The sequence below is a fragment of the Camelus ferus genome, chromosome 12 (assembly GCF_009834535.1).
Source record: "Camelus ferus isolate YT-003-E chromosome 12, BCGSAC_Cfer_1.0, whole genome shotgun sequence".
NCBI lineage: Eukaryota > Metazoa > Chordata > Mammalia > Artiodactyla > Camelidae > Camelus > Camelus ferus.
In genome coordinates, this window is record NC_045707.1 from 17829138 (window position 1) to 17852976 (window position 23839).

A 23839-nucleotide genomic window follows, 5' to 3' on the forward strand; every position below is an offset into this window, starting at 1 on the left:
CCCCTAAACTAAAAAAGCTGCAAAACCCACCCTCCTCACCCAGTCCCTCTCCAGGTCAGCTGGTCATTTCCACTACTTCCTCCTAGAGGGAGCCACATGATGTGAGTTTCCATCACTTTATTTTGCAAAAATAGAAAACTCAGCAATATGCAATACAGCGGGGTGGAGGGGCGATGTAAACAGAGGGGAGGGGACAGCACCCTGACCCCCCCAGAGAAAAAGGGGAGCCAGTGGGAATCTTATTTGGCAGCTAAATACAAACTGGGGATTGGAGGAAGAAGGGAGGGGTCATAGGGGCCCTGGGCTCCCCCTCCCAAGACCCCTGGAGGAAGGGGTCAATTCCAGGGTGTAAACAAAAGCTAATAAATAAATAGAGGCTTCCTCTGGGTCAGGGTGGGATCAGCTAAGCAGTGCCCACCCCCCTCTCCCTGGGCCAAGCTGCTCTGGGGGTCAAGGGGGGAAGGCACTAGGGGGAGAGGGATCCCTTGGCCCCTCTGTAGTGTAAGAGGGTCCCTGCCCCATGGCTGAGATGAGGGGCAGGGGGAGCCCAAGGCACATGACAGGGCTGGGGGCAGGGCCTGTAACGCAGGGCAGAGGGTAAACTCTGGGCCCAAGCAAAGAGGTGCAGAATGGACCTACATCTGTCCCTTTCACCCTCTGACCCCCCCCCCCACAGAAATGCAGGGCCCAGCCTGCCCCACTCTGACCTGGCACGAGAATGGGGCACAGTGGGCAGCGTGCACCTGGCTGGTGCCTTACGCAGCATGAGGCACCAAGGGCGGGGGCAAGAGGGTGGGCTCAGCCCTCCCGCTATGCCCCACTTTTGGTCTCTAGTGTTCCTGTTTGCTCCCAGAAGCCTAAGCACCGGGCAGAGGAAGGGGCTGTGGAAGGGCAGGGTTTTCCTCCTGTCCTGGGGAGCCTGGGACCCTGGTGTCTAGGGGCAGTGCTGAGGTTTTAGAGTCCAAACCCAGGCTCACCCCTCTGCCCTCTGTCCTGGAAGGAACAGGGTAGGCCCCCAAGACTGGGGAGGGAGCCGGTTAGAGCAGGAAGGGGATGAACACAGAGGCACCCCTGGAAACTTTGGCAAAAACAAGGAGCTCATTGGAAGGGATGGGGAGAGGGCAGAGCAGGTCCTCCCCCAGTCACTGGTGGTGTCTGAGAGATGGTCAGTCTGCTGCCTGGAACCCCAACCCCCACAGCAGGGGAAGTCAGGGGCCTTGGTCAGAGTGGGGGCTACGGCCCCCTTTGCCTTGGCCCCCCGGAACTTCGTCCTCGCTGGAGGCCTTGGGGTGGGGGCCAGGCTGCGAGGAGTCGTCCTCAAACATTTCTGGGTTCTCCAGCATCTCTCGGATCAGGGGAGGCATCGGGCCCGGAATCTCCATCTTCAGGGTAATGGCCCTTTCCGCTCCTGCAATTGAAGGGCAAGGAGGTTCACGGGGGCAGAGGCACAGACCCTTAAGGCCATCTCCCTAATCTTTCTCTGACTCCCCTCTGGGGGCTCCCAGCACAGGCCTGCCGCCTCTCTGTCACCGTCTCTCTACTCTAGGGTTGCCGGGGACCACCCCTCTCCCTGGAGCCCCTACCTATTTTCTCTGCTAAGCCTGCTGCCCATTTGTCCCATCCTTTCAGTCTGTCTCCTCAAAGATCACAGTGCTCAACTTCTAGTCCCAATGCCTAGACACCACCACCCCTCCTCATAATGTCTATAGCTTGCCAGTTGTTCCTAGGGCTGTTGTGTTCTCTTTTGGGGGGCTTTTGGGGGGGGTAATTAGGTTTATTTAATTTATTTATTTGTTTTTTATTTTAACAGGTACTGCAGATTGAACCCAGGACCTCGTGCATGCTTAGCTAAGACTAAGCTACACCCTTCCCCTGTCCCAGGGCTGTTCTTAATAACATTTACAACTATAACTAATATTTATCAAACATGATCTGCCAGGCGTCCTTCTAAACCAGTACTGTCCAATAGAATTTTTGCAATGATAGAAATATCTCCACTCTCCAGTGCACTAGGCACTGGTCACACATGGCTACTGAGAACTGGAAGTGTCATCACTGCACTGGAGGAACTGAATTTGTAATTCAGCACAGCTCTAAGCCTGCTGTGTGTTAACTCGTTTCATCCTCACAAAACTTAGGAGGTAGGTTTAAGTACCGCCCAGTTTGCAAACAGGAAAATGAGATACAATAAAAAAGGCATTTGCCCATACTGTCCACACTAGCGTGTGGCAGACCTAGGATGCCCATGTAGGCTGCCTGGTTCTCACCCATTCTGTTCTTGTCTCTGCCTGACCCTGGAGACCAGCAGCTCCAGGAAGAGAGAGGGGAGATTCGCTTCCGACTAACCCTTGGTGCTGATGCCCCGGAGGTCGGTGATCTTCATGAGCATCCTCGGGAACATGTAGGGCTGGCTGGGCCGCCGCCGCCGGGCATAGAGCCTCAGGGCTTCCAGCAGCGGTTCCTGTAGCTTGTCCACTTTTTCAGGTTCCTCCAGGTCCATGCGGTCTGTAGGGACGAGCCCAGGGGAGTGAGAGAGGAAGAGATGGGAAAGACAGTGACAAGCGACTGATCCCAAGTGGCCCTGCCCAATGGCCCTCCAGGTCCCAAACTCAGACCAGGAGCCCCACCCAGACCATGTCCCCTGCTCCACACTCTGTACAGTCACCCCTTCAGCAAGAGGCTTTCTCTAGTAAATCACTCTTGCCCAGACCTCTATGTCAGCACTAGTATCTGGGTCTCTTCAGCTCCCCCTAGCTCTGCCCCTCTTTTTGTCCTATGTCCCAGGCTGCCAGGGAGTCTGTACTGGAACTGAGGAGTCTGTGAATAAGGGCAAGGTCTGGGCCTGGTGGGAGATTAGGTATGGGGTGTGGCGAGAAAGTAGCCGAGCAAACACCAGAGGGCGCTCCCGCACCTCCGCAGATGAGGCAGATGGCACTAAGCAGCCCTGTCTCTGTGTCATCCATCTCCAGTGGCAGGAGCTGCCCAGCAAAGGCAAAGACGAGGTCTGTGAGGGGCCCAAAGCCGGCGTTGTGCATCTGGGTCCGGTTCAGGGTCAGCCCGTCGGAGAAGGTCATGGTGTCCTGCTCTGGGGTGTACCTTGTGCAGATCCGCAGCATCTGGTGGTGGGCGGGGGGAGGGTGAGTGATGTCTCTGGGGAGGAGCACGTAGAGGGGTGGGGAAAAGAGGGAATGAGGGGCAGGTGGAAGGTTAGGTTAGGTCCAGAAGGAGGGCCACCTGAAGCAGACAGGGGGAGGAAGGCAGGGAGGAGGAGGGTCTGAAGCTTGGAGGGAAGATAAGTCAGAAGGAGGCAAGGCATCCAGAAGTCTAGGATCAGATCTAAGAGGCAGAGGTTAAGACAAAAAGAGCTTGGATTCTGAGGAGATCTAGGGAGTCCTAGATTGGGAGAGAGAATGAAATCTATGTGGGTCAATTCCTTGGTCTCATATGAGGGTCAGGCTGCGGTGGGAGACAGGCCACAGGGCTTAACCTACCAGGATGTCCAGGCAGGCAGCCTTGAGCAGAGTGATCTGGTCAGCAATGCTGAGCCCTGTAAATCCAGGCAGCCGCTTGGCAAACTCCACAATCTTGATGATGCACTTGGTGGCCAGCTCGCTGAACTTGTCCCAGAGCCCCAGATCCAGCTGCACCCGGTGGTCCGCACTGGAGTTCTGTGGGAAGGACAGATGAGAATACAAGCTAAGGCCCACCTCAGGCTGGGGAGGCTGTCTTCTTTCTGCCAATCTCCCAAGCTCTCCCTTCTGCATTCAGATGCCCTCCTTGTCATCAGCCCCACCAGACCACGGCCTCCCACACAACCCCTACCCATTCTCCAAAGCCAATGGTCCCCTGCCCTCACTGGGGCCCTACCCACTCCTCACCGTGGTGTATTTGCCCAGCTGGCAGAGCGAGGGGAAGGTCTCCTGATGGGCTTTGCTGACCTTGGTGATGAGCTCTTCTAACTGGGGGCTCAGCTCATAGCTATCAAGTGACCCTTCTTCCTTCACCTCTTTCTTTTTCTTGTTCCGATCATTCCGCACAGCTTGGGAGGAGGCACAAGGAGAGGGTCAGGACCCTCAGAACCTCCCTCTGAATATCCCCTCTCACCCTAATTTAGCTCAGTCCTCATCAGGAACATCCATTCCCTGGGACCCCAGTTTGGACCTCAGTCTCCTCGTCTCCTACACTAGCTCCCATTCCCAGGCTGGCTCTCCCCAGCCCCACCCAGGGCCTGCAGCCCCTGCTCCCTCCCCAGGCCATTCGGCTCCATCCTGCCCTTCCTGTCACCCTGCAGGAGCTGGGGAGGGGGGGCAGGATATGCAGGCAGCAGGATATCCACTTATAGCCTTGGCAGCACAATGGCGCAGGGGGGGGGTACCCCAGATCCACCTCAGGCTCAGTCCTGGGAGAAGGGGAGGGGACTGCCAAGCCCCACCACCTTCCCCATGAAACAGGGAATGTGCAGTGGTAAGCCCCATTCACTCATTCGGAGGAAGGAAGGGAGAATGGGAAGGGGTGGGGTCTCCTGGGTGAATGGAGCTAATCAAACAGGACTGGAGGGGAGGAGGCGGTACTCCAGGGCAGGCTGGATTTCAGAGGTCAGGGAAGTGGGGGTGGCCAGTGGGAAAAGGGTGGCAACCACAGGCTAGGACAGACTGCTCCTGCCCAGGCAGGCCACGGAGCCTACCTTCCTTGGACATGCCGACTTCAAAGCACTTCTGTAGCCGGCAGTACTGGCAACGATTCCGGGTCACCTTGTTGATGATACAGTTTTTGTCGCGGTGACATGTGTACACCATGTTCTTCTGGATGCTACGGCGGAAGAAGCCCTGGAGTTGGGAGTAAGGGAGGGTCAGTGAAGCAGGAGGCTGGGTGTACTAGCCCCTCACAGGCCTTGCAGGTTACCCCAGGTCTGACCCAATCAATTAACCACCTCTGCGCAAAGCAGCCCCCTCCCACCCCAGAGGGATACCCACTCACACACAGTGAGTCTCTGACCTCACTCAGTGAACTCTGGATGCCTGATGCACTTGCCCCCACCACGTACACACCTTGCAGCCTTCACAAGAGCTGACCCCGTAGTGGTAGCCAGAGGACTTGTCATTGCACACGAAGCACGGCTTGTAGACCCGAGGAGGTGGAGGGGGTGAGGGCGAGCTGGGCACCATCTCCTCGGAGCTAGTGCTCTGTGTCTCCACCGCTGGGGGGAAGCAGTGATGTGAGGGTCAGGGGAGAAGGACCCTTCAGATTTCTAGGCATCCTCATCAGACACCTACCCACCCATTCCTACTTCTTCCTCCGGCTCAGAGGTGCCAACACCCTCGCCACCACGGTGATTAAAAGTCCCAACAACCCATATCCAGTCCCCTAGTAAACACTTCCAGAAATTCCAAACAATCACTATAACTTTACCTCCCAGTCTGGCCATCTCCCCCTACAATGATGCCCTACATGAACTGCTCAACTCAAAGTCCAGGTCCAGGCCATTCTGGAAGTTAACCTCTCTGGGCCTCAGTTTCCACAGCTATAAAGTGGGTGTGTGGAGGGGTTATGGCCCATGGCTCTGAACTCCCCAGTCACTCCCTGTCATATCAGGCCCCTGTCAGGCAGCCTACCTCCTACCACTCTCCTCCACATGAGGCAATAGATCTGGGGTCAGTAGGCAAGTCAAGGCCACCTGTAACTAGCACTGGGCTAAATGACCCGCTGGCACACTCAGTAGTCTAGAACCTCATTTTTCTCTCAAGCAGTACAGGGTAGACAATCCTTGGGCTTATCCCTCTCACACCACCCCGCAAACAGCTGCCAATGTCCTTTCCCCCAGAACCCGCCAAGACAGTGGAGCAAATGGGACACAGGTATTAGGAAAGTAGGTTAAGGCACGTGCAAGAGCCTTATTTTACACCTGAAGAAACAGATCGAAAGAGGGAAGTGACCAGCCCAGTGCCACACCGCACTGCCAGCTAATGATGGAGCCAAGGTTCTTGGCTCTTCTGACCAGATCTCCATGGCCTCACCAGGAGTTAGAGAAGCTGGAAGAAGGGAGACAGGTATTTGCTCCGATTCTCAGGTCTAGAAGCTGTTGGGGGTGTAGCAAACCGGAGAAAAGTCAGGTGACAGTGGGTAAACAGGGCCGGTGGGGGAGGGGAGCCATCTCTGGACCCTCTCTGAGGGATGTTTTCACTCCTAAACTTCCCCGCAAGTACTCAATCACAGCTCCAAAGAGATCTCAGCCCACGCCACGCAGAGTGTGTGTGGGGAGGACACCCTCTGTTTGCGAGGCTGCTGAATAAATATTTTTTGGCTGTGTGGTTGATCTTCAGAGGCTGGAAAAATCTAGAAATTAAATTATTCAACCGGTAAGACCTGTTGCCCAAACCTGGAGGGCCCAAGTTAACACAAGAAAACCCTAAGACCCTCCCTAAGGAGTGCCCCTTGCTTGCACCCACCTCACGAACACCTTTTTCCTTCTAACCCGCTGCAGCCAGCCCACCTGGTCAGAAGTCCACCCAGGCCACCAAAAGGGCAGAGGAATGCCCAGGATGTCCGGGTTCCGGGCCAGCTCCACCCTCCCCATGGGAGGGAAGCCCTCCCTGCCCCCCAACACACACAGACACTCGATTAGCATAAGAATCCAGCTGGAGAGAGATTCCCCAATGAACAAGGAGAGAGGAGGGGAGGGGAGGGGAGGGAAGAAGGGTGCCTGGAGTCTATTCAGCATGGAGCGGGAGATCCAAGGGGGCTGGTGCTGAGAGATGGGGGGCAGGCTGGTATGCCGGAAAGGCCAGTCCCAGTGTCCTCTGAGGGCACACGTGCTGCCCACAGGCCACTGCGTGGGCTGGTGCTCACTCGGCGCTGATGCCCTCCCTGCCCGCAGAGCGCTGCCTCATTTCCTCTCTTGCGAAAGGGCCTGGGTGCGGTCAGACTGGCATGGGCCTGTGCCAGCCAATTATGAGACTGGGGGCGTCAGGGAGACAGGCCCCCTGGGGGCAGCTTTTCTTGTCTACGTGGTACTGTCAACCCTTCTCAGCACCCTTCTGGCACACCCCTGCCCCTGAAGCCTAAAGCGCAGACTAGTGGCTCTGGTCAAGCTGGGGGCGAGTGCGCAGGAGGCTAATTGGGTCAACTCTGCTCAGATCCCCTTCTCAGCCCTGAGACCCCACCGTCGGGATGCCTGCCGCTTCTTGGCTAGGCAGGGGCCCCTGCTGGGGAGGAGGGGGGTGGGCTCTGGGTTTTTCTCCTTTTAAAGCCCAAATTGCTGAAATTGAGGAAATTCCTGGCCAGGCTGAGCGGAGCTTCAAACAAACTCTTTATAACCGGCTGTAAACACTCCCAGCTGCGAGGCCCAGGGCTGAGAAGCCTGGACTCACAATCTGACACACACCTCCTTGGAGGCACTCTCACACATCAACAACACACAGGGCACAAAGCAGGCACATTACCAGTGGGCTCCTGTACCCCAACTGGACCCTGGCACAGAAGAACCCCGAGGCAGACACAGAGGCACACTCACTCCAGCCACACCGCGGGAGGTGGATGCACAAGTGAGAGAGCGGACACACGACACCCATCACTCACTTCACAGTTGCAAGGGAGCAGCTCTGCCACCAGACAAACACCCACAGCCTGCCAACGCAGCACCAGGACACCAAAGCCACCAAACACAAACACACCGAGTGGTCCTCCCCTCAAAGGACATCTTTCCTCCCCAGGTTTAGGCACACAGGTCTAAATTAACTTTCTCTCTGAAAATGTGTGGAGCAGGTCTGAAGGCCACCAAGACCCTAGAGGCCAAAACTGTTGGTCCAAACTGAAATGCAAAAGCATATTGCCAGCCAAGTCCCACGGGCTTCTGTGGGCCCCGGAAAAAAAAAAAAGGGCCCCTGCCCAGCCCCCACTAAAACCCTTCCTGGGAGAGTCTTTCTGCCTCAGCACCCCTCCCAACAGCCCCAGTTTCCCCATCCTATTGGGCCGAGAGAGGAAGGTGAAGAATTACAAGGATTTGGTGCAAGGCAGTAGTTCATGCTTTCTCCGCCCTTTAAATGCTACGTTTTTCACTCTTGCCCCACCCCACCCCACAGTACGGTCTCCTGTTTGCCACCTCCTCCTTCCAGTTTCCCAGTTGTTGAATCTGAGCAGCTCTACCCTGGAACTAAAAGACCAAAAAAAAAAAAAAAAAAAAAAGTCGATCTCGTAAACAGCGCTGCCGAGTGCCAAGGAGCGAGGCGCGTTGGCGGGGGCTCGGTGACCCCGCGCACGCACTCCCCGGGCGCCCGCCCCTTCCCAGCGTGCCCCCCAGCTCCGCGTCCCCAGGCTACTAGCGCCATCCTAGCCCCCGGGAAATTCGGGGGTGTTCCAGGCTTCTCTCCCGGCCCCTCCCCAACCCCCACCCCCGCCAGGCACTTCGGCCCGGGCTTCAAAGCCGCCTCTCATCTGGACTTCATTTTTACTGCCTCTCAGTCCCCGGCTTTTTATTACCGCTCTGGAAAGGGGTTCCAGGGCCCCAGGCCTGGCATCTCCCATTTCACAGAGAAGGGAAGATGTATATTTGGGGACCCAGGACTCGTGTTCCTCGGCCGCTGCCACCTCCAGGCCACCCTTCACCATACACAGACTTTGCTTGAAACTTTTTGCTACCTACTGAAGTTGCAGGTTGGAGCCATAGGAAAAAGTGTACACAATCCTACACACATTTCCTAAGATTTCTTTTTTCAAAGGGGGTGGGGGCGCCAGAACCCAGCCTGGTCCCGCTGTGTGCACAACCCCTTCCACCCCGCACGCAGCACACACAGGATGCACGCTCAAGCACAGCACTTTCCAAAACCGCCCCCGCAGCCACGAAGGGCACACGCCCTCCCGGCCTCAAGCCACAAACATGTGGACCTGCCAACGTTGGCGGAGGGCGACGCTGCGTGGAGACCCCTACCTCCACACCCGCACCTCCTGGCCTTGGCGCTGCACACTCCAAGGATGCACACGCTCTGCAAATAATTTTTTTACACTTCCAGCTGCCCACATGGAAGCTACAAACGCCACCCACGGTCCTGGGTGCCATAGCCCCCCGGGGCCACTGGACATGCCGGCACAAACTACAAACGCACCTTGGCCTCTCCCTATTCCCGGGAACTCTGGAGTGGCATCAACCACAGGTCCTATCTATACACCCACCGTAAAAACACACACACACACTCCAACATACTACTGCACACACCCAAAGGAGTCGCTGAGGCCCCCACGTTTAAAGGGCCAGTACCTCTCTTTCCTACACACCCAGCTCGCACATGGAAAGGTTCAGAATCTACGCTTGCACCCCAGGTCCACCTTGTACACACGAAAAGAGCGAGCTGCTGCCTGTCCTGCACCCACCCCGCCACCCCCGGGCTCGGGTACCTACATTGCAGACTGGCTGGTTGCGGCCAGGCAAAAGACTCGAGTCCGGCGAAACAGGAGCTGCCGGTGGCTCTGCGCAGCAAGCCGGCCCCGGGTCCCGCCGCCCCGTACAGCCGTCGCGGACCCGGGGCAAACGTTTCCATGCAGTCGTACATCGCGACCCGGCTTGGAGGGAAGCTGGGTGCTAGAACACCGAGGACCCGCAGCCGATTCCCCCTCCTCCCCCGGCGGCGCCCCGCTCCTGGAGGGGGGGAGGGGGAGGGCTAGCATAGGGCGCCGGGCTGCATGGGGGGTAAGGGGTGGGCGGGGAAGAGGGGTATCCCCAGCAGGGGAAAGGGACTGGGCGGGGCGCAGAGCCGGGGCTGCCGCTCCAGCCGCGGTCCGGCTCTCTCTGGGCGCCTCGGCGGCTAGCACTGGGGAGACCTTTTGTAAAAGCGAAGCCCGGAGGGGTGGGGGGTGGGGCTTGGAGAGCGAAGGGGGCCGGGCACCAAGATGAGCAGAGCTGGGAGTGGAGCACGCACATACACACACTCGCATCTCGGCGCGCGCGCTTGCTTAGAGACACATCTGTGCATGCATTTATCTTGGCAGGCACCACGCATTTGCAAATATGCAATAGTGCACATGCATGTCTGCACGCGCATAAAATCAGAGGTGCACACACGTTTGTGCAAGCACACCTGGCTCGGGAGAATGCTTGCAAGGATTCTCCCTCCACAGCCCCGAGGCTTTGCAAGCTTTTGCACTTAGGCGCGTGCCCGGGTCTGGGATGGGGGAAGGAGTGGAGAAACCGAGCACACGCATTTCCCTTCTAGTTTCCCCCTCCCCCTAAACACTCCCTTTTTCGTACAAGTCAATACAGGCAGGGGTGTCAAGGAGGACCAGGGAGAGAACATGGAGATTCCCTGCGCAAGGCAGTTCTCCTGATCCCGGGGACCTGCACTACCTCCACCCCCTCATTCCCAGGCCTGGCTCCTCCCTCTCCCTCCGCGCGCGCGCTACAGGCCCGAACAGCACATTCCTGCGGCTCGGCGCGCGCGGCCTGCTCCTTCCTTCCCGTCCTCCCCACCCCCGGTTGGAGGGCCGGAGCGCGCTCCCGCCATGAACTCTCCGGGAACCCCCCTCGGGGCGGGTGGCCGGGCGCGCTCACCTCCTCCTGACCCGGCCCCGCCCCACCCCGCCCAGGCCGTCGCCAGCGCCGCGGCGGAGTCCCCCCGCCCCTCCAGCGCAGACCGAGTCTGCCCCTCCTAGCCGGAACGGTCCTCCCTCCGCCGCGGCCCGGGCCGCCTCCCTTCGAGTCCCCTAAACCCCATCCCGCGGCTGACACTCCCGGAGCGCCTCCGCTGTCTCTCCCAGGGCCCCTTCCTCGAACCTGACTTCACTTTTAGAGCACAAGACTCCCACCCCAAACTGTTCCTGCCGTGCCAACTGCGCCTCGGACGACACTGCCCTCCAGAGTGCCAACTCCCCTCCCCCAGAGTCGCTACCGTGCCAACCGCCCCAAAGTGCCAGGTACCCCTCTCAGAATAACTGCGAGTCTGGTCGGTAACTGCGCTCAAAGCCATCAAATACCGCCGCCCCCCACCCCAACCCAGAGGCACACTGCCCCTTCTCCCCTTCAATGCCACACTTAGTGCCCTTCGGATCTCCGAGGGCCGCCCCACTCTTCCCTTGCGGGCCCCTTCCGGGCACTGAGCGCCCTCGCCCGGCCGAGAAGCGGGTGAGGGGGGCGGGGGCTTGGCCACGTCAAGAGTTTGCCCTCGCCGGGCCGGGCCGGATCGGGGACCCTGGCCCGGGGACAGCGCCAGCGGCGGCGACTCCCGGAAACCGCCCCCTCCCCCCGGGCCCCGCCCGCCGTCCGCCGCCCGGCCGCCCGGCGGGCCGGCCCAGCCGGCTCTGTCAGCGCCGCTCACACGGGGAGCGCCGGGGGAGCGGGAGCGGCGCCCGGCCCGGCCCCTTCCCCCGCCCGGCAGCGGTGGCTGGGCCAGGGCGGGGCGCGCTTTTCTAAGAATCTGTTGTACCGGCTGAGGGGCGCACTGGGGTGCCGCAGGAGTGGGGCGCCAGTTTGGAAGAATAAAGAGCAGGAAGGGGTGCCAGAGTAGGCGAGGGAAAGGAAGGCAGGCGCGGAGGAGGGGCCGGGGTGGCTCCTGGGGACCGAGGGGGGCAGGGCTGGGAAGGAGGGCCTGGCTGGCGGATGAGGGGGCGCGGGGTGGCAGGGCCGACCGGGGGGCTCGATGCAGGGATGCAGAGGGAATGCAGTGCTCTTTGCAATCCTGCCTGAGCATCCTGTACTTACCCCCAGCCCCAAATACCCTATTCTGAATCCAGCCATCCCCCACAAAAAGAAAAAAGGGGCGATAGATTTCTGAATGGAACCTGGCTAGTGGCAAAAAAGTCACTTAAGTGCAAAATAAAGAGTACCCCCAAAACAAGGGGGAAAGAGTCCTGATCAGTCAACTCTAGGATGTCATTCCACCCCCCTACTCTCCCACCCCCGCCACCCTTCCCCCCCTTCGAAATCTGAAAGGTCCCAATTAAGTCAGGCCTGCCTGGTTGGTAATTAGAACCAGAAGTGGCCAGGCCACAGGGAGGGGGGTTGGGAGTGGGGCACAGGAGGAGTTGGGGGAGGGCTCCAGGAAGTCATGAGTCCTCAATAGCCCCCCTTTCTCTTTACCAGATGCACCCCACTCCTCATCACGCCATCTGTGTGTGCTTCCCAGGCACTGCAGGGAGAGGGGCCCTTAGAAGGGACCAGGCTTTGGAGTGTCAAACTCACCCTAACCCCCAAACCTCAAGACCCCATTCTAGACAGTCTTTGTACAGCTTGAGGAGAAGGTAAGAGGATGGGGGAATCTAGTGCCCCCTCTTTCCCCCAAAGTCCCCCCAGCCCTTATTGCAGCAATTAGACCCATTAGCCTTCTAGCATTTCATGGGAACCAGATGTTCTCCACCAGCCTGGTGGGAGTATGAGGGGGGGCTGCTGCCTGACTCACCTCCTTCCCTATGATCCCCACCACCACGGCACACCCCTCCCAGCTAGAGCCCCACAAAGGTATGGCCCCAGTGGCAAAGAAGAGTTCTACCCCTCCCCCACTGATGAGGCTATTCACACTGAGTCTGGCGAGGTTACCCCTCAGAACTTCCACCACCCTGGCAAGGATGAGTTTGGCCAACTAGGGGCTGTGGTGGGTAGGGACAGCTAACTCCTTCAGCATCCCTCCTTTGCTTCCCTCCTGCCACCTTCTGGAAGGGGCTGGAGGATACCTGACTCAGAATTCCTCATGCTAAATTCTCCTTTTCCTTCATAACCTTCCCTCAAAAAACTGAAGATGGATATTTCAAAGCAAAGAAGGCCCCACCCCAAGGGTATGCCCTAACTTAGGAGTCCCACCTGAAGGGTGATGGGAAGGGTCTCTGGTGGAGGGGGCAACAGTGGAGCAGAGGAATAGGGAGGTGTGAAGGAGGGACGGGGCCCAAAGCAGGGCTGAGGAGTGCTGGGCAGGGTGGGGGCTGGGACCGGGTAGGGGGCCAGGAGAGGGGGGTGCAGCCTGGGCCCCAGTGGCGGCGGCTTGCCCAGCTCCCCCCGCCGGAGAGGTTTCCTGTTGCAATCAAAGCCCCGTTTGTGTCGGCCTGGAGCTGGAGCCCGAGCCCAAGCAGGAGAGACCAGGAGGGGAGGGGAGGGAGGCAGTCGGCTGGGGTTTTTTCCTGAAGGAGGCCTCGCTGCCGCCTGCTCACCACCGGGCCCGCCGGCTCACTCTCCTTGCCTCTCCCAGCGGCTGGATTCTCTCTGTGTCTGCGCCTTTTAGCCTTTGTAGTTCCCTCTCATCTTGCTTATGTCTCTGAGTCTCTCTTTTTCAGTTTCTTCTAAGTAATCTCTTTCTCTTCCTGTGCCAGCCTGCCCTGTTTTTCCATGTGACTGAGTAGGGGGCAGCCTGGGCTCCTTGCCGCAGAGACACTGTCCCCAAGTTCGGAGGACTAGCAGGGAAAGGTCCTCAGGACCACAGCTATCTCCTCAAGATGGGGAGGGGGGCAAAGCTTCCCTTCCCTCTCATCATTCTCTGTTCCCTGCAGTCTTGATAAAGCAAATATACAACGCACCAGTGTCACAAACACAGAGCTCCAAGGGGACACAGACACCAGGGTTTCATGCACGTGTGAGCAAGCACACCCGAACCTGCGCACATACACATACACACACACACACACACACACACACACACACACACCCCTCTGCTCTCCCATGCACGCACTCAGGCCTGCGCTTGCCCGGGCAGCACATGCTCCCCTTCCCGCTCCCCTCCTCCACCATACGGTGGTTCTGAGATGCCTGCCTTACCCACTCAGGCCCCTGGAGCACCCCCCAAGAGGTGGAGCAAGACTGCCCTTCCCAACATGAATGTCTCCAAGGTGCTAGGGACCCAGCAGCAGGAGCCAGGAGCCAATCCCAGGGAGAAGTTCCAGACTCCATCTCGGACCACACTCCCTCCCACAGACCAGGGGGGAGAGAGATTGAAGAGAGACCCAGACTCCAGGTGAGTGTGGCTTTGGCATCAGACTCCAGCCTCCAATTTCCCTCCATTAGACAGCCCAGCCAAGAAGGTACAGCAGGTCAGAGAAATGGGAGACTACTCTTTCCCCCTTCCACTGCTTTCCTGCGATGGGAGGTCTCTTAGACTCTGGGATCCCTTCCTCTCCCCCTTGCCTCCCTCTTATTCACCACTAGGTGCTGCATGCCCCACTCCCAGGCAAGCTGTCTGGACCCAGGCCTTTTCTGCCTCCCCACCCCACCGCCACCTCTCTGCCCAGGCCTGTCCCCCCGCTGCCAGCCACACCCTCCCCAGCTACCTGCCCTGGTTCTGGCTCCTTCCTTGGATTTCTTCTTTCAGCCCCCCCTCCTTCAAGGCAGGCTTTGGGGTTAAAGCCTAGTCTGACCCCTTTGCCTACCTTGACCTCACTTTGAACCATGACCTTGATCTCAAAGTGTCCAGGGCAAAGGGGCACACGGAGAACTTCACTGGGGCCTAGCTGCTGGCCCTCGGCATTCTCTCCCGCTCCCTCCTCACACCCGCTCCCTTGGTTGCCTAGGCCGGAACTTGGGAAAATCAAGTCCCAAGGGATTGAGTTGTACGATTCTCTGCAAGAAGTACATTCATGTAGGGAGGGTGGTTCCTTCCCACCTCCCAGACCCTGGGACAGATTCATGGAGTGTCAGTGAGGTAGGGGAAGCCCAGCTGAGGTTTCCAAAAAGGGGGGCTTTGTACTCTCCTGTTCACCTGCATGCCACCCAAATAACCCCTGATGAACTACAGACAGGCCACCGGCAGGCCTCACCAAACACCAGACACACCGTCAGCAGCCCTATTAAACACTGCCTCACTCCTTACACTGATTCTTTGTTGCACACACTGGAATTCTGTGTATGAGCCGCGTCTCAGGGACATGCTGTGCACACACAACTGCCTATGGCCCTAGCACACATGCACATGCCTCCTCCAGATGAACACACTCTTTCCAGTAGAGCTGCCAGCCCCATCCAGTCACCCCTTTACACACACACACACACACACACACACACACACACACACACACACACACAACCCTCTGAGTGCCCGCTCCTAAAGGCAGGGCCCCTTCTCTCCGCCTCTCTCTGAGCTTGTGCAGCTATAAAGGATGTGTCTTTGTCTTTCGGTCTTTTCTTCTCTGTCTCTGTTTCTGTCTCTCTGGGACTGTGCCTCTGCCCTGCTTTCCAGGCCTTCTCTATACCAGCTCTTATGCTGATCCTCTACCCTGCAGAGGCCAGCATCCCAGCCCTCCAGCTCACAGGCACCCACGCCTGGAATGGCATAGTGAGGAAGGACAGCTACCAAGTGGGAGGAGAGAGGATCCAGAGGGAAGAGGAGAGGGCTGAGGCTTGCCTGCTGTCAGCACTCAAAGGCTTCACCCAAAGATGGCAGGCCTGAGGGACAAGTAGGGATCTGCACAGCCTGTGGGCACCAGGCCAGACCTAGAGAGAGGGGAGGAGTCCAGACCCACATGGCTGGAGGAGAGGATGCTTCTGGAACACCCCCCCCTCCACCTCCCCAGGATTACTTATGGTACACGGGCTACCTTCTTTGTGGCTGTCTTCACCTTCTCCAGAACTAAGAGCGAAATTTCCTAACCTCACACATCCTTGGACACCTGGCACTTGATTCTTTTCCTCTTTTTTTGTTTTGTTTTGCTAGGGGGGGAGGTAATTAGATTTATTTACTTACTTATTTATTTTAGTGGAGATACTGGAGATTGAACCCAGGACCTCATGCATGCTAAGCATGCACTCTACCACTAAGCTACACCCTCCCCTCCTTTCCTTTCCTCTTTTTGCAGCCTCCCCCTAATTCAGAACAATGTCACCTCTTGACATCAGAGTCAGCTGACTGGCCTCCCAGACCCTTCACTTCCCAGCCTGGCTCCCCATATCCCCAGCTGCAAGCTGGCAGAAGCTTCTAATGTCACCAGACCCACGCCTGCCTGCCCCTGCGAAGGTGTTCCTGCTAGTTGACTCACCCAGGAGGCAATTTCAGAGCCCCAGATTTTCGGCATGTCACTTTCCCATCCTGTTTGCACAGAACTCTCATTTGCAAACATTTCCATTTGCTCCACATCCAAACCCTCTCTGAGCCACCTCTGTCACCTACTCTATTAGATCAACCCCCCAGCTCTGCCTGCCTTCCTAACTGGGGTGCTTTTCTCTATCATCCACCCACCAAGTGCCCTCCTGTTACCACCTGCCCTCATCCCCCAAGATCCCTGAGACTCACACAGAGAGGCCATCTCCTTGGGGAGGTCAGGCTGGCCCAGGCCCCGGAAGCTAGGGCTCAACATCTCGAAAGGTGGAGACCCCCTGAGTGCCCCTGGGAAGGCGAAGGGGAAGCCGGCCCCTGGGTAGCCAGAGCCAGGCCCCAGGGCACCAGCCACAAAGAGTCGCTCCTTATTGGTGGCCATGGCAGCTGCAGTGTGGGAGGCTGAATTCCCTGGGGTCTGCAGTGGGCGGGGGACTTCTTCAGCCACAGCCCCCGCCCATGCCCACTGCCCTGGCCTGGGAGGCTCCGTGCCCGCCCTGCCTGGCCTGCTCACTGGGTCTCCAAGAGTCCTAAGGAGAAAGAGAGGAAAAGGAGGGATCAGAGAACGATCACGCTGAGGTTCCAAGCCCCATTGCCCTCTCCCAGGTGCAGTCTTTTTCCTCTTTGCTGCTGGGGTCTGGACTGCCCAGGCTCAGGCCTGTAGGGGAGGCAGGACAGATGCTTATGCAGGCTCAGAGAAACTTTCCCCGAAGGGTAAATTGAGTTTCTAAGGTGAATGATAGTCTTCAGACTCCTGGCAGATAGGACTCCTAAGCTGAGAAGTGATCATTAAGTATCACCATGGGGCTGGACAACTGATTTAACCCTGACATCAATCCTGTGAAGTTGGAATTATGATCCCATTTCACAGATGAGTAAACTGAGGTTAAGTGACTGGTTTAAGGTTGCATGGCTGTAAATGGTGGAGCCAAGTTTCACACTCTATCAACCTGGAGAAAGCAAACATATCTCTGTTGTAGCTTGAGGGCACTACACCTCTCTGAAACACAGGCTCTGGAGCCAGATGACCTGAATTGATCCCCACCACTCGCCAGCTGCAGGACCTTGGGCATATTAATCTCTCTGTGCCTCAATTCCCTCATTTGTCAGTTGGGAATAATAATAGGGGCACCTCCTAAGGTTGTTTTGAGGATTAAATAATTTAACATATGTAAAATGTCTAGGATAATATAGGGCACGTGCTAAATGCTATATGTGTTTCACCCTATTTGTCTTGGTACCTTCTCTTCCTCCATACTTCTCTTTTTTTCATTTTTAATTAATTAATTAATTAATTTTTAAACGGAGGTACTGGGGATTGAACCCAGGACCTTGCACATGCTAAGCATGCGCTCTACCGCTGAGCTATACCCTCCCCACAATACCTTTCTTAATTTGCATTTCCTTCTGTTTCCATCTTCTTCAGTACTCCCTCTACCAGTTTCCTTTTCCAATTCTGTCTGTCTCCAATTACCTCTCTTCAAATCCACAGATGTTGATGGAAGCCCCTCTGTGTGCCAGGTAGGAAGGATGCTAGGAAACTCCTCTCCCTGTCCTCTGCTTACTTTGCTTCTCCATTTCTTCTGTCTCTTCTAGGAAGCCCTCCTGCATCCTGCCTGCCCTCAAATGTAGCATGCCACCAGGGATTTTTAACCTGAGTTTAGGGGAATGGGAGGGGGAGGGGAAGGAAGAAGGAAGGAAGAAGATAGGAAGTGGGAATCCTAGAGCCAGGCAGGAGGTCTCTCTCCTGATGCTCTGACAAGGGAAAGGTTGGCTTTCCCAGGAGCCTCAGAACCACCCAGCACTCTAGGAAGTTAGGGGCTGGGGAAGGAGAGTCACCCCAGCCTGGGCACCTCCTCTACCCACCAGAACCTTAATGGACTGAGATGAAAAAGGTCAGAAAAGAACCAAGAGAAAGTGAAACACATAGTGTCCTGGGGGTGGGCAGGCCCAGAGGTAGGTAATGGGTATTTCTGCATCTCTTTCCATCAGTCTTTGCTTCTAAGATCAGTATCTCTCAATCTTTGTACCTCTGCTTTTTTTTTCTTCCTTTCTTTTCTATCTCTCATCTTCCTTGGCCTTCAAGCTCCTGAGGGTAAATTGTCCTGCAGGTTACAGGAACTCTGACACCAAACCACCATCCTTCACCCAGTCCCAATGCATGAAATAGCCCCTGCCCCTCACTAGGCACCACCCACATCCACAGCACCCTGACTCTTCAGCCCAGTGTCTCCCCAAGCCCTAAAAGCTTCAGCTCCGAGCCCCCAGGGTCCCTCTCCTTTTCCTTCCCCTATTCCCTAAAGTCCTCATCCCTGGTTAAACCCAGGTAGAGCCAGGAGTTCGGGGCCCCTGAGGCCCCTGGGCCATAGCTCAACAGGCTGGGCCACATTCCAGGTGGATTAACCCCTCCAATGCCAAGGGTGAGAAGCTACTAGAGGTCCCCCCCATCCTCCCCAGACTGGCTTAGACTGGGAACCTGGCTCTGCACTCCAGCATTTATTGTCTTTGCTTCTCACCTGTAGGTGGGAAACAGAGACCTGAGGGTGGGGCAGGAGTACTTTGGGGGTCCCAGAAAAGGATGCTCAGGCTCCTGGTCCTTACCGAGGAATGAAGTTGGAAGTGAGCAAAGGACAGCCCAGGTCTCTCTGGCCTTCCTCCTATTTTGCCTCAGAGAAGGGACTTGAGAATTGAGTGAAGAGAGAAAGGGGACAGATTCATCCCAGTTCTGAGCCTTGGTTTCTCTGCCTTGGCTGTGAAGGGGACAGTCTGAAGTCCAGATTAGAGGAAGGGACCAAGTAATTGAACACAATGGCACAGAGAGTAAAAGAAAATCCTAAAGTAGGGACACAGAGGCCTGGGTTCTTTAGGGGACCTATGGAAGGGAGAATACACTTCTCTACTCTCAAGATGCCCCCTCAGATGGAGGGGGGCTGACTGGGGGAAAGGGGCCCTTACAAAGCTGTCTCTTAGAGCTGAGGTGGAGTTGAGGGGAAGGCATGGATGAAGGGGGCTGCCGGATGGGGGGGCGTCTCTCTGCACCCTGCCCGCTCCAGAGCCTGGAACAAAGCTGCTCTTGTCGGCTGCTCTCCACCCGCTGCCCCCCTCCCCTCTGTATAAACACGACCACCTTTTTCCATGACCCCATCCCCAGCCTGGGCGGAGAACCCAGGCATCCTCTGCTCTAGCCTGGGCCCCCAGCCGGCTCCCCAGGAGGTAGTGGTGGGCCCGGTTTTCCTGGCCTTGTGCCACCCTTGGGGGAGTCCAGACCCTTGAGTCTCCACCTCCCATCCCCAGGTGCCCTCCCTCTACCTCACTGGCCCCAGGGAGGGGCAGTGCCCAGGAGGTAGGCAGGCAGGCAGGCAGTGCCAGTGGAATGTGTGTGGGCATCAGAGGGCACGGGTAGGGTGGGGCAGAGGGGGGAACTGGAGGTGCCAGTTAGGTGGCTTTCTGAGCCAGGGGTGGGGGTGTGTGCCCTGTGCTGCCTACTAGGCTCTAAGCCACAGCATGTGTATGCATGTGTGTGTGTGTTTCTCTATTTGGGATACCCAGGCTCCAGGCACCCTGCACACACTGCCTCCTGCCCCCTCCCCTGCCCTGTCTTTTCTTGCCTCAAAGATATGGGACACCACCTGTGGTCATCAACCCCAAGTCAGCATCTGAGGAGTGACAGAAGTAAGGGCAGGAGCCTCAGACTTGAAGACCGGGATTGCAGCTGCCCTTGGACGTGGGCCTTGAAGGGGCACAGTCATCTCAGCTTCTTGTCCTACAGACCCCTCCTCAGGCTCCCCTGCTCCCCTAACCTTGCACACTCTTACTCCCTGGCCACCTGCAGAGATTCCCTCCTACACACTGAGTCAGGCTGAGGGAACTGAACTGTAAGTGCTGGAGGCAGAGAGGCAGCGTCCGCGGGGCTCCGGGACTGGGACTCCTGGATCCCCGCCCCAGTCTCCCTGATCTTCTTTTGTTGCATTCAGACTCCCCTCAAGAATACTCCCGAGGAGCCCCCCACCTTGGCTGGAGGGAGCCAAGACTCACACCCAAGGTTGGGGATATGAGAGAGGGAATCCTGACTGCGCTTCAAGGGAACTTCATAGACCCCTATCCTATCCACTTGTCTCTCCAAACTTCTGGACCCAGAGGGCCAGGATCACTTGCCTCTTGGACCTTTTCCTTGCCCTTTTGATGTCCGAGCTGTGCCATTCCACTAGAGAAGGAGGAACTTGAACCAGCGTGGACCAAAAATCCTCCCCTCAGATTCTCCAGGGGAAGCCTGAAGAAAGGCGAGTGGTAGACTTTCCCCGCAGGAGGAAACCCTGTCTCCCCTCCCACTCCAGGCACAAAAGTAGGGTAGAAGCCCCCTGGCTGAAGACTTCCCCCACAGCTCTTCCCCGACTCCTCACCGCAAAAAAAAAGGGTGGATAAAGCCCAGCTCTGGCCAGTCTGTCTAAAATCTTCCCCATTCCCTTCCCACATCAGGGCTGACCCCCAAGTCGGGGCCAGGAAGCCCCCCTCCACCCCCGCGGACGGCCGGACCAGTCCGGGGAGGGACTGACCCGCGTCGCTCCCCGGCGCCCCCGCCCCCGGCCCATCTCACCGGAGGACCCGGGCGTCCGCGGCGGCCGAGCCTGCTTCCCCGCCTGACTCACCTGGAGGGGGAGGGAGGGGGAAGGGAGGCCGCCGAGCCCCGAGGTCCCGGCGTCGGGCGGTCGCGGGGATGGAGCGTCGCAGTGGCAGGGGCTGGCGGTGATGGGGGGCTCTGGGGGGGCACGGGCTCTAGGCTGGGACGGTCCCGGGGCCTCTCGGAGCCCGCCCGCCCACGTGACCGCCCCAAAATATCCGACACATTTTCTCCCAAACCGCACACTGACTCTGCAGGCGGGGACACGGAAAATATTTTCTTTCTTTTTCTCCCTCCCCACCCCCCCACCTCCCTCCCAGCCTGGCTCCCTCCTCCCCCTCCCGCCCTCGCTCCTCCCTCCCCTGCCGCCTGCCCCTGCCCGGCTCCCTCCTCGGTGCCCTGGGGCTGGGGGGCGGGGGGTGAGGGTTGGGGGGTGGACTGGGCGGGGCGGCCCAGGACGCCTGGGTCTCTGCCCCTCCCATTCGCTGGGCTTCCGTGGCTCCGTACCCGGGAGGCCGGGCAAGGATGGCAGAAGAGGTCAGTGTCCTGGGCCCATGATGCCACCCTTTCTGTCTGGCACTTTTCCCTGTCTTGCCATTCGGGGGCACTGGTTGAGTTCTCCAGCCAGGCTGTGGTTCAGGGAGGCCAGTCTCTGTACCTCCCCAGGGTAGGCAGTGGGGGCTGTATCCACGTCCTCCCCGGGGTGGAGTGACTGCGCAGGGATAAGCCAGGGCAGATGCGACTGCCTTTACCCTTCGCTTAGCCTTCACCTGCAAGTCAAAGTAGTATCTACTTCCCCTTGCCTACCCAGGGAGCTCCTTTGGTCCCAGGAGCAAACTGGTTTAACTAGTGGAGTTTGTCGGGGGTGTTAAGGCCTGCGTTTAAGGACCTCCTCCCTCTCACCCTGCCTTGAGTAAGCTGTGGGAGTTAGGGCTCCTGGGTCCCTGGCTGACGATGCCGTCCCCACCTTTAGGCTTGGGTCTGGAGGGGAGAGGCTGGAGAGGAGGGCAGGAGGAACTGTAGCTGGGAGTGGGAGGAGCCTTGGGCTGGGTGTGAGGGAGAAAGCCCCAGCCCAGGGTGTGTGTCTGCCTTAACTAGCGCCTGCCTGCCTGCCTGCCTGCCTGCCTGGTGGATGCGCCACGAATGTTGTTGACTCTGGGTCTGTGTAAATATGTGCATGCGTGCGCCCAGAGTGTCAGTGTCTGATGGGGACATTCTCTGACTTCAACGTGACTGCTGCAGAGTGGGAACCCTGGGGTGTCAGTGTCCATTCTACTGGGGACAGAGAGAGAAGAGAAGGAGCCTGAAGTACAAATTCTGTGCACCCACAGGGACTAGGTGGGAGTGAGAAAGTGAAGGGCAGCAGGAGTAGAGGGGGCTGGGCTAGGCTGGAGAGATGCACCCAAAGGACCTTCCCCAGCAACAGTCCCGGGACAGCCAGCACTGGGGACACCAGCTCCTGGTCATGTCACATTTTCCATACTGGAGAATACCACCCTGGGGGCTAGGTATCCTCCTCCCGGGAATGGCCACTTTGGGTAGCCAGAGTCAGGTGAAGGGGAGGGGGAAAGAAGCGGCATGCTGTGGCTCTCTCTGGAGAACAGGAGATGTTGATGGGGTGCAGACAAGGCCCTCCCTTTCACTCTAGGGGTGGGAAGAGCTGGGAATAGGTACTCCAGGGTCCCGTCCCCAGGTGGCCTGGCTGCTGTTGACTTAGCTTGGTTACCCTGGGAGCAGTTCTCAGCAGTGTGGGAGGGGCGGGTGTCGGGGAGTTGGACCCAGGCGTCCAGGCTGGGGTGGGATGGCACTCTGCCTGTGTGGCAGGGATCCTGCCAGGAGACTGCCAAGTTAACCCCTCCTTCCCTGGTGGTGGTGGCTGGCGGAAGAAGGGCGGGCCCCGCTGTGGTTTGTGAATGTGGCCCTAATTCCCCCTCCCCCTCCCAGCACATCTGTACTTGGTTTACAGTGAATGAGTCTCCTGTCCTCATGAACCGGGCGAGGGCACCACTCCCTCCCTGGGCCCTGGCTGGGCATCCTGACACAGAACCAGACACCACCCACCCCTGAAATGCTCCCCCTGCTGGGTTGCCCTTTCTCAGCTCTTCGCCTTCTCCTTAGAGGGGCTCAGGGGCTGGCCCCCAGAGCTAAAGCTCTAAGACTGTGCAGCTAAGGTAGCAGATGGGGACAGAGAGGCTAAAACGGAGAACAAAGTCTTGAGTAACCTGGAAAGAAAGAGTGGGTCTGTCTCTGCCCTCTTTGTCTTGGTTTGTCTGTCTGTCTTTGTCTCTGCTGGGTGTTTGTCCATCCATCTGTCTTCGTAACTGTGGCTCCGCCCTTCTGGCAGCCTCTAAGGTCCCCAGCCAACGACAGCAGCCAGGGGGCGATGCCCAGGAAGATCCGCCCCATGCCGGCCCTTCCCCTTGGGATTGCCGCGCCTCCGCCCCCGCCCCTCCCCAGGACCCAATGACTGGGGTCTGTTGGCTGCAGTGGTTTGGAAGTCAAACCAAACAGCCCAGGCAGATTAGGGAGCAGAGAAGAGAGGCATTGTGAGGGATTCAGATGCTTCTCCTCTCCGTCTTGCATCCGAGCCTGTGTTCTGTCCAAAGATTCCAGGAGGAAGCTTGAGAAGGGGGTCTCCCACTCTGGAAACTGGTGGCGAGAGCTCCCCTCATTTCTCTTTCTCTTGGGTCATCTCTCCTTCTAGGCTCTGCTCTGTTTTGTAGTTGCTCCCCTTAGCCACCCGGGCAACTTGGAGAAATGATGTCTTGGGAGCCTGAGGACCAGGCTTCCCTTGCTCCCTTCATCACGAAGACCAAAAGGACAGGAAAAGGATCCAGACCTGTCTCACCTACCCCGACTTTGCTTTATCACCCACCTTTAATTGTCACTCTTGCCCCCTCCCCACCAGCATCCAGACATAGAATAGGTAATTTCCCCATACCCAGTCCAGTATTGGGGGGTGTCCTATGCCAGGCTCAGAGGTGGCTAGCAGATGTCTGCAGGAGGTGGAGGAGCTATGTTACAACCCCCAAGGACATCATTAAGGCACGGAAGTGCCATCGGGGCTTGGAGACCAGGGCACCCAGGGAGAGCATGATGAAAACATGTTTTGTACAACACGTGTCTTCTTCCCCTTCCTCCCCTAATCTTCCACTTCCTCCCCCTCAGCCTTCTCTGTGATGAGGCTGGTGCCAACCTTGCCCCGGGTGCTTGCTCAATTCTACCCCTAGTA

At 57.8% G+C, this 23839-nt stretch overlaps 2 protein-coding genes across 6 annotated transcripts; both read right to left on the reverse strand.

Moving 5' to 3' along the window:
* Positions 1-102: 102 nt before the first annotated feature.
* On the reverse strand, positions 103-20852 carry RARG (retinoic acid receptor gamma). 5 transcript variants are annotated; one of them, XM_032492946.1, is made up of 9 exons: positions 20636-20852; positions 16188-16519; positions 5049-5197; positions 4685-4826; positions 3879-4039; positions 3492-3668; positions 2912-3116; positions 2347-2505; positions 103-1408 (listed from the first exon to the last, which is right to left on the reverse strand). In XM_032492946.1, exons 2-9 carry the CDS (start codon positions 16369-16371, stop codon positions 1209-1211), a joined length of 1377 nt encoding a protein of 458 aa, XP_032348837.1. In that variant the 5' UTR covers positions 16372-16519; positions 20636-20852; the 3' UTR covers positions 103-1208. The 5 variants fall into 5 exon arrangements, with proteins under 5 accessions (XP_032348837.1, XP_032348838.1, XP_032348840.1 ...); XM_032492947.1 differs by lacking the exon at positions 20636-20852 and adding an exon at positions 20584-20604; XM_032492949.1 differs by lacking the exon at positions 16188-16519.
* On the reverse strand, positions 9929-16180 carry LOC116667597 (translation initiation factor IF-2-like). The gene is made up of 2 exons (XM_032492951.1): positions 14969-16180; positions 9929-13615 (listed from the first exon to the last, which is right to left on the reverse strand). The coding sequence occupies exon 2, from the start codon at positions 11670-11672 to the stop codon at positions 10635-10637; it is 1038 nt and encodes a 345-aa protein (XP_032348842.1). The 5' UTR covers positions 11673-13615; positions 14969-16180; the 3' UTR covers positions 9929-10634.
* Positions 20853-23839: the final 2987 nt, after the last annotated feature.